At 32.3% G+C, this 13,757-nt stretch overlaps 2 protein-coding genes across 5 annotated transcripts; one reads left to right on the top strand and one right to left on the bottom strand.

The window, feature by feature from the left end:
- Nucleotides 1-602: 602 nt before the first annotated feature.
- LOC117929074 (reticulon-like protein B16) lies at nt 603-4,316 on the bottom strand. Of its 3 annotated transcripts, XR_004653693.1 has the most exons (7): nt 4,228-4,316; nt 3,995-4,127; nt 3,161-3,341; nt 2,927-3,068; nt 2,037-2,106; nt 1,114-1,416; nt 603-945 (listed from the first exon to the last, which is right to left on the bottom strand). XR_004653693.1 is itself a non-coding variant. In XM_034849266.1 (6 exons), exons 2-6 carry the CDS (start codon nt 4,116-4,118, stop codon nt 1,250-1,252), a joined length of 684 nt encoding a protein of 227 aa, XP_034705157.1. In that variant the 5' UTR covers nt 4,119-4,127; nt 4,228-4,316; the 3' UTR covers nt 836-1,249. The 3 variants fall into 3 exon arrangements, 2 of the variants coding, with proteins under 2 accessions (XP_034705157.1, XP_034705158.1); XM_034849266.1 differs by having other exon boundaries at nt 836-1,416; XM_034849267.1 differs by lacking the exon at nt 4,228-4,316 and having other exon boundaries at nt 836-1,416; nt 3,995-4,214.
- Nucleotides 4,317-7,955: 3,639 nt separating this feature from the next.
- On the top strand, nt 7,956-13,651 carry LOC117928733 (UDP-xylose transporter 3-like). Of its 2 annotated transcripts, none has more exons than XM_034848729.1 (9): nt 7,956-8,140; nt 8,486-8,653; nt 8,740-8,897; nt 9,694-9,878; nt 10,000-10,067; nt 12,039-12,171; nt 12,547-12,708; nt 12,786-13,061; nt 13,148-13,651. In XM_034848729.1, exons 3-9 carry the CDS (start codon nt 8,777-8,779, stop codon nt 13,262-13,264), a joined length of 1,062 nt encoding a protein of 353 aa, XP_034704620.1. In that variant the 5' UTR covers nt 7,956-8,140; nt 8,486-8,653; nt 8,740-8,776; the 3' UTR covers nt 13,265-13,651. The 2 variants fall into 2 exon arrangements, with proteins under 2 accessions (XP_034704620.1, XP_034704619.1); XM_034848728.1 differs by having other exon boundaries at nt 7,956-8,376.
- Nucleotides 13,652-13,757: the final 106 nt, after the last annotated feature.

The following is a 13,757-nucleotide window of genomic DNA, read 5'->3' as shown; positions in this document are numbered from 1 at the left end:
ACTTGAAGGTTGCATTGTTCTCAGCTGTGGTAGGGCAGACATGGAAGCTTCCCATTTCACGGGCTGGATTGGTTTCCTCGGTTTGCCTTGCAGGTGTGACACAATGAAGAATGATCATAAGCCTTCCATTCATCCGCCAGTTGCTTGTAATTGACCTCTTACAGTCAGCCACATGAATTACAAATCTCATCTCCCCATCACCACTCCTCTTCCACCAGGGCCAGGAGCTTCAGGAATCATGGAGAAGTCAAATTCTCCTAACTACAGTGGAATTCAGTCATGATGCCTGAGGGGTCTAAGATGTTATTGGAAACACATACATGGACCAATTCTCTAATGGTTGCATCTCAAATATAAAAACATAAAAATAAATGTAATCTGATTTTCATCCTTAAATAAAAAAAACCTAAGTAACCATGAACACCTATTTTCTTAAAAGAGCATAAAGGATAATAAGTCATCAATGCAGTAAATTGTATATTCCCATCAAAAACCTATATAACCAGCCCTGACCGTATACCATTTACCCAGGCTCAGGTGGGATTGAGTGCTCACATCATTGGCCGTTGAGACTTTGGCCTGATAATCCATGGATTTCAGGGTATCAAAAATATTCAAATCTCAGCCAGTAATTTCGTCAAGGTTAGATTAACATATCAAAATCCAAAGTACAGAGACCAACTACTACTGCAAAAAATGTAGAGAAAACTTGCTGCTGCAACTCTCCCCTCAGATCCTGTTTCAGATACCTGCGAAAATCCCTGCTGAGCAAGTCCATCTTCACTCACCTGAAGAAAACTACCTCCCTTGCTACATCCGCCCTATTTTATTATTCTTCACAGTAAGAGGTTCCACATTATTCATAAATCCAATGGCTTTAATCTGTATTTCAAGCATCAACAACAAAAGGAAACTTGCCTCTTTGAACTTCAAAATCACAGGTTCCTACAGATAACACAAGAATTTTGTTCCCTTATATTGGAAGGAAAAGAATGAAAACAGTTCAGCCAATACATTCAGTGAAGAGATTGAAATCAACGGCCTAAATAAACTTCAAAATACATCTGAGCAAGTACACAACAATTTTGTTTTCTTCTCAAGAGAGTAGCTCACCCAGTTCGCTGGATCCTGTTCAGTTAAAGGCTGAGGGATGTATACTGCTCCGATCTAATGAAAAAGAAACATCAAACACATCTACCAAAGATTTCTGAGCAGCCTCCCAAATTTGAATATACACAGAATATCAAATTTATGTCTCTTTGTCCTTTGATAAACCCGGCGGAATTCTGCGAATGACACTCTCATCCACTAGTTTATAGTGCTTTGAAAACTTTCGGTGGATTATCCCGAAATATTTATCCACATGCTCTTCATATTTGCTGTACAAGGCAGGAACTGTAATGGATATAATAGTTCCTGTAACCATTTCGAATTGGCAAAATGTAAGAGAAAACCTCATAACTAAGGTGCTTACTGATATAAATACACCATTTATGGCAGATTCAAGGGTAAATTATATTGAGGTATGCACAAATTAATGACTATGCATGCATAAAACATATTTCCTGTGATTCACCTACACAAAAACCCCATATTTCATATATTGAGCCAAATCACCAGGGTATATGACACCACCTAAAATCTTAAAATTATTCCTATGTTCTTCATATTCATTATGATTATACCGGAATATGATAAAGTTTACTCGTCGCTTTAAATCTCTATAGACATACTTTTCCAATGATATTCAAAACCTTCAACCAACCAATACACAATCTCATGGCTTAAGAAAATGAAACATTCACCAAATAATAAGCTTGGCAATCTTTAGCCAATAGTCTAATTAGGCCACAGAACAAGTGCCCCCCATCTCTTCAAACTTAACCATAGAAACTTTTTTATCCCATGAGGTTCTAAACTTCAAATGGAACAACTGAGAGACTAAACTATCCAATCATTCACTGATACAGAGAGACCACATTTGTGAAATATAACATACTGCAATTAGTTTAGAGGATGAGAATGAATGTGCATACCAATATATGCTAGCGTGAAGAAAGAAAAGGAGCTACCAACGACAGATAAGAGCCACAAACCGAGCACCACCTGTCAATGGTCAATAGTTTGGTAAGGCACTTTCTTTGATTAAAATCAGTCTTCAAAGCAGCGCGGATATTGGACGGAAGATATTATAATTTCAATGGAATGCAAGGACTGTATACCAAAAACATACAACTCCATACAAGGCTCACAACAGGGGTTACAGTAATATGGTGGTTTACAATACATTTCTACTTCGATAGTGACATACTGATCTTATGTATACTTTTTATTCTCAAATTTTAATCTCATCCTTTAAACAAAAAACACTTAAAAGATATAATAACTAAATCTAATTCTCTAAGCAATCTTTTTTATGGATAAAGGAAACGTATATTATAAAGTGTAATCCCAAAAAAGCACCCCAAGGTACACAGGGAAATCTAATTCTCTCAGCGATGCCGGGCTCTGTTTGCAATTCTTAACATGGACCTGGCCATGCCTGTCAGGTGCATGTATGTGTAGGAGTTCTTAGTTCCAAATTTATGGATAATGGAATATAAGTGTATTATCTAAGTAACTGATCTTCATCATCTCTAATTTAGGAAACATCACATGTCTATCTGACAACTTGTTAGAAATGGGTGTTCACTTATTTTTAAATATTGAAATATTCATGAAATAATCAAACTAAGAAGGTAAGAAAACTAGGAATCTTTTCCCTCTTCTTTTGCCACACACTTGATTTGGACAGATATTCCATGAGCATATGTCATGGAGTTTCTAATGCAATATTTCACTCGACTTTGGGTATCATGTAACATAGAGCAGCTCTGACCGCACAGCTTAGAATTCCTACAATTTTATACTGTTATTCCACACTGACCTTGAAGAAAAGTCTGAAGTCCTTGCCAAGTGTGATATCATGAGCCATAAGCAGCAAATAATTGATTTTCACACGAAATGATCCTGCAACACTATTAACCATTTCCTCTGACAATTCTAGCTCAGGTAACGATTTCAGTTGTCTGCTCAAGAAAGACAGTAGTACACTCAAAATGGATTTCAGCAATGATACGATAGTAAGCATCAGTTAATGTAGAGGATAGAGTAGCCATACTTATTTCTAAAAGCAGCATAATTGGCACGAAGAAACAACACTACGATCAAAATCAGCAACACATCTGAACAAATTGATAAAAATGATAATCCAGACCGCTCAAATAGGATCCAAGCAACTGTCGCTACGACAATAGTGCCACAGGAAACACGCCTCCGCTTCCACAATAAGACATCAGCAGCTGAGAAAAAATAGAAGAAAACATTACTATAATAAATTCACAAGCAGACATTCAAGAAAAGCTTTACCAGTTAAATTATACTTTGCTATGAGGAGACAATTCATTGATTCAAGAGCATTTTACAAGGCAATAAGAAGCCTCAGCCAAGGCACAACCCAAACCCGAAGAGTAACTTCATTTCAAATAAAACTACCGGAATTCTCATTCCCGCCTAATAAAGTTTACCATACTCCTTCCAGAAAGCTTCTTCTCTTTTCAGAAAGAGATTGTGCATTATGAACACATTGGCTTTTCATTCTCAAAGCACCATATTTGAAAAAAGCTAATGCCTTTAGAATCTGCAGGATTTTGATTTCAGAGGATACGAACAGGAACCAAGGCCCAACACTCAACACTTGGGAAAAATATATTTCCAAATGTAATTATCTACCCAGAAAAAATCCAATATTTTCCTGTTCTTCTGAACCCCGTCTTGAAATTGACACAGAAAACAACAACAAAAGTGAAATCCAAAACCAAATATCACCGTCACTCTCCACACAACAGTTTCCAATTTCGTTCTTGCCCAGTCACAAATCACGAAACCGTTCCCAGAATTCAAAACCCTAACGCAACAAAAATTACAGAACTTGAAAACCCGAGTCCGCCATTACCTTTACCACCGCCCATTATCTGATGAATCGAGGATCTCCGATCGAACAACCGGTATCCTGGGCCACCTGAAGTCGACGCGTCTCCATCAACACAAGCATTGCTCGGATCTTCTGAACTATCCATCAAAATTCACTGCATAAAACACAGATTCAGAAATCAAACAAAGGGACAAACCCTAGAAATTTCGAATGCGGGTAAGGAGACTCGTAAACCCTAGAATACCAGAACGAACCTGAGGAGAAATTTTGAGGTCGTTCTGGAATTATGAAAGAAAGTCTTCAGAGTTACGGTCCGAAGTCTGAACTTTGAAGTTTTTGACTTGCAGAGAAGAACACCTAACCAATTTTTTAATTAATTTATTTATTTATTCTTTTATTTGTTTATTATTCAAATTGATGGAAAATAAATTTTAAATAATGGATATTAATTAAATGGTAAATTGAAATTTAAGAAATATTTTAATGATCCTTGGGTAAACTACGTATTATAAATTTTAATTTTAATTATTTTAAAATTAATTTAAATCTTAAGGAGCCTAATGACGGTCCAAATACCCTACATTGTTTAATTGAAACTATACCTATGTTTCATCCTCATTTGCACATGCCATATATGTTTTTATACTTTGTCCCTTGTATTTTCTAATTGAGTATTTTCTTGATTTTCTTTGATTTTTTTTTTCTTTTTTTTTTTGGTCTCTTATCATCATTTTATAATGGGTAAGCCTCCAAATTTTCCCAACTAACATCCACATAGGCATCATTAAAGGCTTGAACTTAGGGCATGTTTGGTTTCTTTTTTAATTTGTATTTGTTAACAATCTTGTATGATAAGCCAATATTTGGTTAGTGGGAAGTATGAAGAAAAGGACAAAAAATATTTAAAAATAATAATTTTCCCATTTTGTCACTTCTTTCTTTACATTTTTTTTCTTTATTCCTTTCTTTGACACTTTTCTTTATGTTATATTTGGTTATCAAAAATATGAGGAGATATGGAAAAAAAAAAAAAAAAAAAAAAAAAAAAACAGAGAGGAAAAGTATAAAAAATAATAATAATAATAGTAAAAATAAAAAATTAAATTAAAGAATGAAATATTTTTACATTATTTCAAACTCATTTCACTTCTTTTTAATGTAAATATTAAATAATTTTAAAATATGAATTTTTAACTAATTTTAATTTTTTTGTTTTTATTTTTGTATTTTTCATAGTGAAATCAAATATGAAAAAATGTTTTTTCTAACATTTTTCTTCCTAAGACAAAAACATTAAAAAATATTTTTTAAATTTTTTACTTACCATGAAAAATCTAAAAGAAAATAAAATATAACTAAAATTAATTAAAAACTAATCTATTTTAAAAAATATTTAATCTTTATATACAACAAATAAAAATAAGTTAAATAAGTTAAAAAAAATATTTAAAAATAATTTATTAAGTTTAAATTTGTTTTTCATCTTTTCTTTACTTTTTCCTTATCTTCTCTTCCTCTAAATTATCAATAACAAATCATAAGGTAAATAAAAGTGAAGAACATATTTGGAAAAAAATGTGTACCTGAATAATTAACAATTTATAAACTTTATTTTTTCTTTTTTCTTTCCATCAAACTTTTCAGATCAAATTTAGAGGATATTTGATAAAACTTAATACCTATTACTTAGTGACTTAAATCAATTTTAAGTTAAATTATACTTAAACTATTGTTTTAAAACTTATTACTTATTTTTTTACTTTAAGTATTCAACTTATCTGATAAAATTAACTTAAAACTTATTTAAATCATCAAATTGATATATCCTTGTAAATTATAATTGAAGTAAAGGAAATTAAGTAACAGTGCAAGTTTTAAAGTAGTAAAGAAGATAATGAAAATAAATAGAGCAAATTAGGGTAAAAATGTAAAATGAATATATAAATTTAAAAATAAGTTAATTATTTTTACCTGTTATTACTTAAAGTTGTTTTTTTATTTTAAGTCATGTTATTGAACTATTTTACAAAATATACTTAATCGACTTGATGATTTAAATTAAGCTATTAAATAATTTTAAGTTATTAAGTTGATTTACCAAACAACCACTTAATCTAACAACAACACCAATATTATATTAACAAATTTAAGGTGAGTCGAATTTTACATTAAAATCTCATTTTAAATGAATTCAATTATTTGTTAATAAAAATAAATTGATCTTCATAATAACGCAATATAACATATAAAATTTAAGAGAATCATTCTTGGATTGAATATAAGAAATTACATGTCTTATGATGACAAGGAAGATATTAAAGCTTAAACTTGTTAGCTCATAACAAGATTTTTCTTATTAATAAATACACAGCAAAATAAAATAGTTTTGAAATTTTTTTAATTTAGAATAAAATATATATATTTTTTAAAAATTAGAAAACAGTTAGATAAAAATAATTTTGTTTTGAATTTTTTTTTTTAAATTAAAGTGTTTCAATTATTTTCTGTGTAGTGTTATGAGCAAAATTTTTTAAAATTCTCAATGTATAATATCTTTATAGAAAATAAGTTGAAAGAACTATTTTTTTTTTTTTTTTGAGTTTCTAAATAGAATTTTATTTTTAAAAATACCTTACACCAGTTCTTAAAATTATTTTTAAAACAGTTATAATTATTATTTTTAAATATTTATAAAAAAACAAGTGAAAACAATTAAAAGATATTTTCTAAAAACACATTTTTTTTATAACAAAAAATAGAAAATAATTTTTTGCTTGCTAAATGTGTTTTTTTAGTTTTTTTTTCTAAAAAACAGAAAATTGTTATAAAAAATAATTACCAAATAGGTCCTATAATTTTTTGATTTTTTAGGATAATTATTAGTACTGATGAGAGCATTTTTAAAAATAAAAAGGAGGCAAACATCTCATGTAAAGTAATTAAAACCCTAAACTAAACCCTAAATACTTGATGAAATTAATATCAGAGGTTGATTATTAGTATTGATAACGGTATTTTGGAAAATAAAAAAATGTGACAAGCATCTCGGAGATAAATTTTTTAAGAAAGTATCTTAATTCCTGCTTGAAAGAGTTTATAAATAATTAAATATTTTTACATTTTAATATTTTAATATTTAATTAATTATATGGTAATTATGTTATAATATGCAATTAATTATATTGTATATGAAATGCCTTGGCTTAGAAAATTTTCATAGGATTTTATATACTGATTTTTTATTCTGATTCATAGGCTAATTTATTTATTTAGAAAATCATTAATGATATAATATAAATAAAATTTCAGATTAACGTTGGAGAAATACTATTGTTGCCCGTTGACCAAACGACGTGATACACACGTCCTAAGGCTCTGTTTGGAAGGCTTTAAAAAATGGGGTAAGAAAAAAAAATAGTTTTTTGATTTTAAGAAAAAAAAAGCGAGAAAATGATAATAATTTTTTGAAAGTATAAAACTGATTTTTAAGAACATATTAAAATAAATTAATGTCTAAAAATATTTTTTAAAATAATTTATAAAAAAGTTAATTTTGAAGAACTTTTGCAAACTTTTCTCACCATGAAAGCCCAAATTTCTTTTCTTCCCTAATTCCTCAATTATCCTCTTCTTCTTGTTGGCATTTTTTTCTCTCTTTATTAACAATTTCTTTGCTTATTTATTTATTTTTTAATTTTCTTATTCATATTTTTCCACAACCAAACTTTTTTTTTTTGTTTCATGCTATCCAAACATAGTCATTTTTCTTTAACCTATGTTTTTTCCTTTCTTACATTTTTTGTTTTCCTTCCTAATACTTCCCAGTGTCCAAACACAATCCAAAGCAACTGATGGGCCAACAAATTATTTTTTAATAATAATTTAGAAAACAGATAATGGGAGGAGACAAACGAAGTGGGGAAGAAGCAACCAGCATTACCTTCCAAATTAAAAAAAATTCCAGGCAGAAATGGAGAATTGACATTCCACAATTAGTGGGTAGTGTGTCATTTTACCAAACCATTTCACTAGTCTTAGTTGTTGTTGGACTGCAATCACCGCCTAACATTTTCCCCCTAATCACTGCTCTGTACCTCCTTCACACTGCCTTTTCTTTTCCTTATATAATTAATCCCCACCTTTAATGTTTCCTACCTTTTCTCTCTTGTAAGGATCCGATCTGATTGCCCTTTTAATTTCTTTGTTTGGTCCCCCTGAAAATTTGTGGGTTGTTTTGATTCCATTCCCGGTTTTCCCTTGTTTTCCTGGTCTCTTGATAAAACAAACTGAGGGTTGAGTTAATTTGATTTCTCCTTTTATGGGTTTTCTTCCTTGCCAATTGGGTTGTTCTTGATTTTTGTTTCCTTGGAAACTGCCTTGCTGTCCTCTCGTTTGCGGTTGAGGTGGTGATCTTGATTTTGTCTTCTTTGAGGGGTGTTTTGCTTTTTCTCAGCAGTCAAACAGGGCGTGGAGTTGATTTTGATTTCTCTTTTGGGTTCTTCTTGCTTGCAGTTGAGCTCTTGCTATTGATCTTCATTTTGTCTGCTTCTGCTAGTTCCTCCCTGGCTTTTCTCAGCAACCAAACAGGGCTTGGAGTTACCTTGATTTCGCCTCTGGTTCCGCTTGCAGCTGAGCTGCTGTTGTTTGATTTTGTCTTCTTTGAGGAGTACTATAAATGAGGTATGGCTTTCAGTATGATGGCTTTGGTTTCTTTATCTATTGTGGAGATGTTTGGCTCATGGTTTTGATAGTTTGTTGGTGGACAGATCCAAATGAAGGAGGTGTGATCAGAGTGGAGACAAGATGAGTGAGAACAAGGGGTTTGAGCTTGGAACCATTGGGGCGTTGAGTTTATCTGTGGTTTCGTCTGTGTCGATTGTGATTTGCAATAAAGCTCTCATTAGCTCATTGGGTTTCACTTTTGGTGAGTTGCAGTACACACATACAATCTGGGTATTGTGTTTATGTTAATGATATTCTTACTTTTTATGTGTTCATTAAATTGTTAGTTTTCCTAGTTTAGTTCATAATTCAAAGTTGGTAGCTCGAATCAATTAAGAAAATGTAAGGGTTCAATCACCCTAACAGCATGTGCATTTAATGCTGGGAGAACACAATGGGCTAATTTTGTTTTAAAGTACTTGACCCGGCATCCCTTAATTGATTTCATGAATGATCATATCATAAATGGGTTAGAATAAGCTTTGAATCAGCCCTCTTCGGTTCAATTGATGTTTTGGGGGGGGTGTATTTTCGTCATTCAAAAAATATTTGCATATGAGCAAATAACCTGAGAATGTAGAATGCCATAGTCTGTGGATGTTCTATCTGTAATTGTTTCTATGAATCCATCTATGTTCATTCTGAAATTAGTTTTTGGGAGCAGTATATCCATTAGTCATAGTTTTGTCTGATGCAATTTTGGCTTCATTGCTTATCCTGTTTGGTCCATTGCCTGCTGTAACCATCCACTTAGTAGTGATTGAGAAGTTATTTCGATTGGAGAGGAATCACTCGGTTAATGTCTGACAAAGTCATAAATGATCATTAATTTTTGTTGCTGTTGACTCAAAATCCTGGTGCAGTGCACAATTGAAATGTAACGATTGCTGTTTTATTAGCTTTTAGGTGGTAACAAAGCACTAACTATAATGATTGTATACTTTGTTAAGATTTGCTTCTACTTGTGGCATTATCTTCTGTCATCCGTCTTTGTACAGCTACTACATTGACAAGCTGGCATCTTCTGGTCACTTTCTGTTCTCTTCATGTGGCTCTATGGATGAAATTGTTTGAACACAAACCATTTGATGCAAAAGCTGTTATGGGTTTTGGCATTCTAAATGGAATCTCGATTGGACTCCTGAATCTGAGCCTTGGTTTCAATTCTGTTGGTTTCTATCAGGTAAAATTAATTCTTCTGAATATTCCCTACCATTACATGTTCAACTTTTGGTCCTTTGCCATTTCAGTATTTCTCAAGAGAGTGGTTTCTGAACTTATGTCATATTGCTTGTGTATTCCAGATGACAAAGTTGGCAATCATTCCCTGTACTGTACTCTTGGAGACCCTTTTCTTCAGGAAGAAATTCAGGTTAATGCTGAGACTGTTTTTTTATGACAGTGCTGATATGTCGATGGGCATTTACATGTCTACTTGATTGTTATAACCTGGCCTGCAGTGTCTTTAACTTATTTGGCAGTAATCGTTATCTTGAATTGGCATGGGATTGCATGTTTAAGATTGGGCATCTCAAAGTGGGTTTTAAAATGCATGCTTGCTGAGTTTCCTGATGATAATTTACATTCTCATTGTTTTTAAAATGGACAGTTTCCCCTTTATTCGATTTTCCTCTTTTAGGTTGAGAAAGTCTTCTGTCATTTATTTATTTTTCAGTGTGATGGGCAATTTTGTTCTTTCCCTTATATATTTCTTCTGTATTATTTTTGCTTTAACTTTATTTCATTTGTAGTATATATATCTTTGATAAGAATCACGTGTAGTATATGTATTGCAATCTAACATTATTCTGTCTACCACCCATCTTTTTCAATATATTCAAAAAATGATCAAACTTGCATCGTTTATTGAAGTTTTGAATATGATTTTGTTAATAAAATTTCTCTTTTTTTCACACATGGCACAATTTTTTTATGATTTTTTTTTTCTATTTTTTTATGTAAGTTATTTCAAAGTTTATTTACACACGTTATTTATGTTTTCTTAATAAAATTAAATGAGTGGAAAAAATTTGATCAAGGTCTTTACAGCAGCAGCTATTAGTAAACCTTTTTGTTGAATGTTAAGACTTTAAAAGCAACCGTCTAAAGCATTACATAATTAAATCACAGTCAGCTCCAAGGTTTTCAAAGGCGTTGTTCAGGTGCACAAGGCAAAAATGCCTTGAGGTGCTGAAGAAAGGCAGAAGTCCAGAAAGACGTACACCTTTTCGCAGCAAGGCATGGCAGGGGCACGCTTTGGCTGTGCCTTTTATGCCTCTATGCTTCTGTGGGTCTAAAATAATTATGCAATTATTTAATTTTTAGTTTTTATATATTTTTTTTATAATTTATTATAATTTTACATATTGATTGATTATAAAGATTAGGGTTTCAAAAGGCTTATACCTCACCTTGCCTTACGCTTTCACATTTCAAACTTTGGTCAACTAGATGAATTAAACTTCCAAATAATTGTTGGTATACCTGTATTGTATTAATGTATCTAATTTGAATTTTACTGATTCTGCAGCTTTTGATGAACAGATTCCTTGCTAATAATCCTAATATCTATTATTATATGTAGAAAGTAAATTAAGTTCATAAAATTATGTATATCATAAAATGCTAAAATTTTAACTTAAGAACATAAATACAACACTTGAACCCTAGCAGCTTTTGTTAAAGTGGAGATTTGAATTTGCTTACATAGAGGATGACAAGACGTCCTGGCATCTCATACTGCATATTTAATATGATTCTGGGAATACCCTGAAAAATTCAATGTTCACTCAATATCATTTTTGTTGTGCTTGATACATTTTAGAGTCAAGAAAAGCAGGATTAAATTTCCAAACATAAGAATTGACTGTTTATCAACCTGAATAAAAAGAAGTATTGCTTGTTTGTAATGCAGAATATGACCTCTAAAAAGGTTGAACATTCTTTCAGTAGAAAATTTCATCCTAGACCAGGCCCTTATCGGTTCAATTGCAGAACCTATACAATTGTAGTAAAGCATCACGTTGTTGAACCATCATGTTGTTGAGCTAAAGTTCTAACCCATGAACTGTGATTTTTCATGGTCACTCACTAATGTTTTATGAAGTTGTGCATGTATTGAATGCAATTGATGATTTTCAACTTGGTTTACAACTACCAATTGTACCTTTCTACGAGTATGGATTGTACTTTATGTATTGTTTATAAAATCCAGCCACGACTGACAACTGACATCTCTGTTTCTTCAATCATGAAATATACTGGTTACTGATTTTTTATTTTATTTTATTAAATCTGGTTAGCACTGTGCTAAAACTTTCTTTAATCTTTGTCGTTGTTGCAGTAGGAGTATCCAGCTTGCTCTTTCTATCCTTCTTATGGGTGTCGGAATTGCAACCGTTACTGATCTGCAGCTCAATGCCCTGGGCTCTATTTTATCTGTCCTCGCAGTTATTACAACATGCATTGCTCAGATTGTATCCTTATCTGAAGTTGCCACCTCCCTTTTCACCATTTAGTATTTTCTATTGAGATATGCATCCATGTTAAATCAAAACAGTTTAAATTTTACCATATATCAAATATGAAGCCAATGGTAATGAAGTATGTGATGCATTAAAGGCCAGTGATATCCACTTAGTGGTCTGGTTCTGTGTAAAAGAATGATATCCATCTCTTTGGCAATACATCTCAAGGCTAGAAAACCAAATACAAGGATGCTCCTAGTTTTGCTGTTATTTCCGTGTCAAACAGGCTGCATTTATGTGTTTCAATAACTATTTCCTCTAGGGCCCGTCTTTGTGTTGTAATAATGTTTAGTCTTGTTTAAGATCTTAATCAGTTCCTTTTAGATGACGAATACCATCCAGAAGAAGTTCAAGGTTTCTTCAACGCAACTCCTGTATCAATCTTGTCCCTATCAAGCACTGACGCTGTTCATCTCTGGCCCATTTCTGGACTGGTTTCTGACTAGTCAAAACGTATTTGCTTTCAAATATACACCGCAAGTTCTGGTGAGCATTTAAAGATCCACTAACCGCTTTTTTCTTCTTCATGAATTTTCGGTCCCATCTTATTCTGTGCATTGCAGGTTTTCATTGTTCTATCCTGCTTGATCTCTGTCTCAGTCAATTTTAGCACCTTTCTTGTGATTGGCAAGACATCGCCCGTCACCTATCAGGTCCTGGGGCACTTGAAAACATGCCTAGTACTAGCATTTGGTTATGTTCTACTTCATGACCCATTTAGCTGGAGGAACATTTTAGGGATTCTGATTGCATTAGTAGGGATGGTCCTGTATTCATACTACTGCACCCGTGAGGGTCAGCAAAAAACTTCAGAAGCATCAGCACAATCTTCTTTGCAGGTACAGTCTGCTGTTAATCTGTCTTTGCTCCTACAGACCGATAATTATTTGTGATAATTCATGACAAATTTTGAGAATGATTCCAGGCAAAGGAAGGTGAAGCTGATCCTCTAATCAATATAGAGAATGAAACTGGGATATTAACCGATGCTGCTGTCCCAAAGGCCCCAGTATGGAGCTCAAACAAAGATTTGCATGCATGAAGGCATCTTTATTACAGTTCATACATCCAAGAGCTGCGGATGGAACCATTGCAATAAGGTGTTGGCAATGGAGGTTCCCCAAGGTTGTCAATGGCTTGCACACCCAAATTACAGAGTAATGGCAATTTCTCATACCGATCAAGGCATTTATCTGCGTTGAGAAACATACCCTTCTTTTTTCTTGTGTTGGTTCTAGCAGTAGGCACCTGAGCTCCCTAGACTTTTGTGAGGAATGCATGTAAGTGGTGTTTTTGTTTCTGGGTAGAGAAAATGTGGGCTTCATTTGAAACTTTTGATAGGTTTTAGGCTTTGTTTGAATCTTGGGGAATGTAAGAAAAAGGAAGCTCAAAAGGGAAAATAAATAAATAAATAAATTATATTCGCTTATTTGATTTGTCATAAAAAAAACAAAACAGGAGTGAAAAAAATTATTTTTGAATTTATATATATTTAGATTGTTTATGCTGGAGTTGGTACATGTTATTAAGAGTCT

The sequence above is a fragment of the Vitis riparia genome, chromosome 13 (genome assembly GCF_004353265.1).
Source record: "Vitis riparia cultivar Riparia Gloire de Montpellier isolate 1030 chromosome 13, EGFV_Vit.rip_1.0, whole genome shotgun sequence".
Classification (NCBI taxonomy): Eukaryota; Viridiplantae; Streptophyta; class Magnoliopsida; order Vitales; family Vitaceae; genus Vitis; species Vitis riparia.
Note: the sequence above shows the minus strand (reverse complement) of the source record. Positions and strands in the feature narration are given on the sequence as shown.

Bases quoted from the DNA above. Each gene is read 5' to 3' on its own strand.
- LOC117929074 (XM_034849266.1), bottom strand. From the start codon at position 4,118: ATGGATAGTTCAGAAGATCCGAGCAATGCTTGTGTTGATGGAGACGCG. The intron at 2,107-2,926 runs GTCAGTGTGGAA...GACCATTGACAG, and splicing joins ACTTCAGACTTTTCTTCAAG to GTGGTGCTCGGTTTGTGGCT. The intron at 1,417-2,036 runs GTATGCACATTC...AAATGGTTACAG, and splicing joins CTTCACGCTAGCATATATTG to GAACTATTATATCCATTACA.
- LOC117928733 (XM_034848729.1), top strand. From the start codon at position 8,777: ATGAGTGAGAACAAGGGGTTTGAGCTTGGAACCATTGGGGCGTTGAGT. The intron at 10,068-12,038 runs GTTAATGCTGAG...TCGTTGTTGCAG, and splicing joins TTCTTCAGGAAGAAATTCAG to TAGGAGTATCCAGCTTGCTC. The intron at 12,709-12,785 runs GTGAGCATTTAA...TGTGCATTGCAG, and splicing joins AATATACACCGCAAGTTCTG to GTTTTCATTGTTCTATCCTG.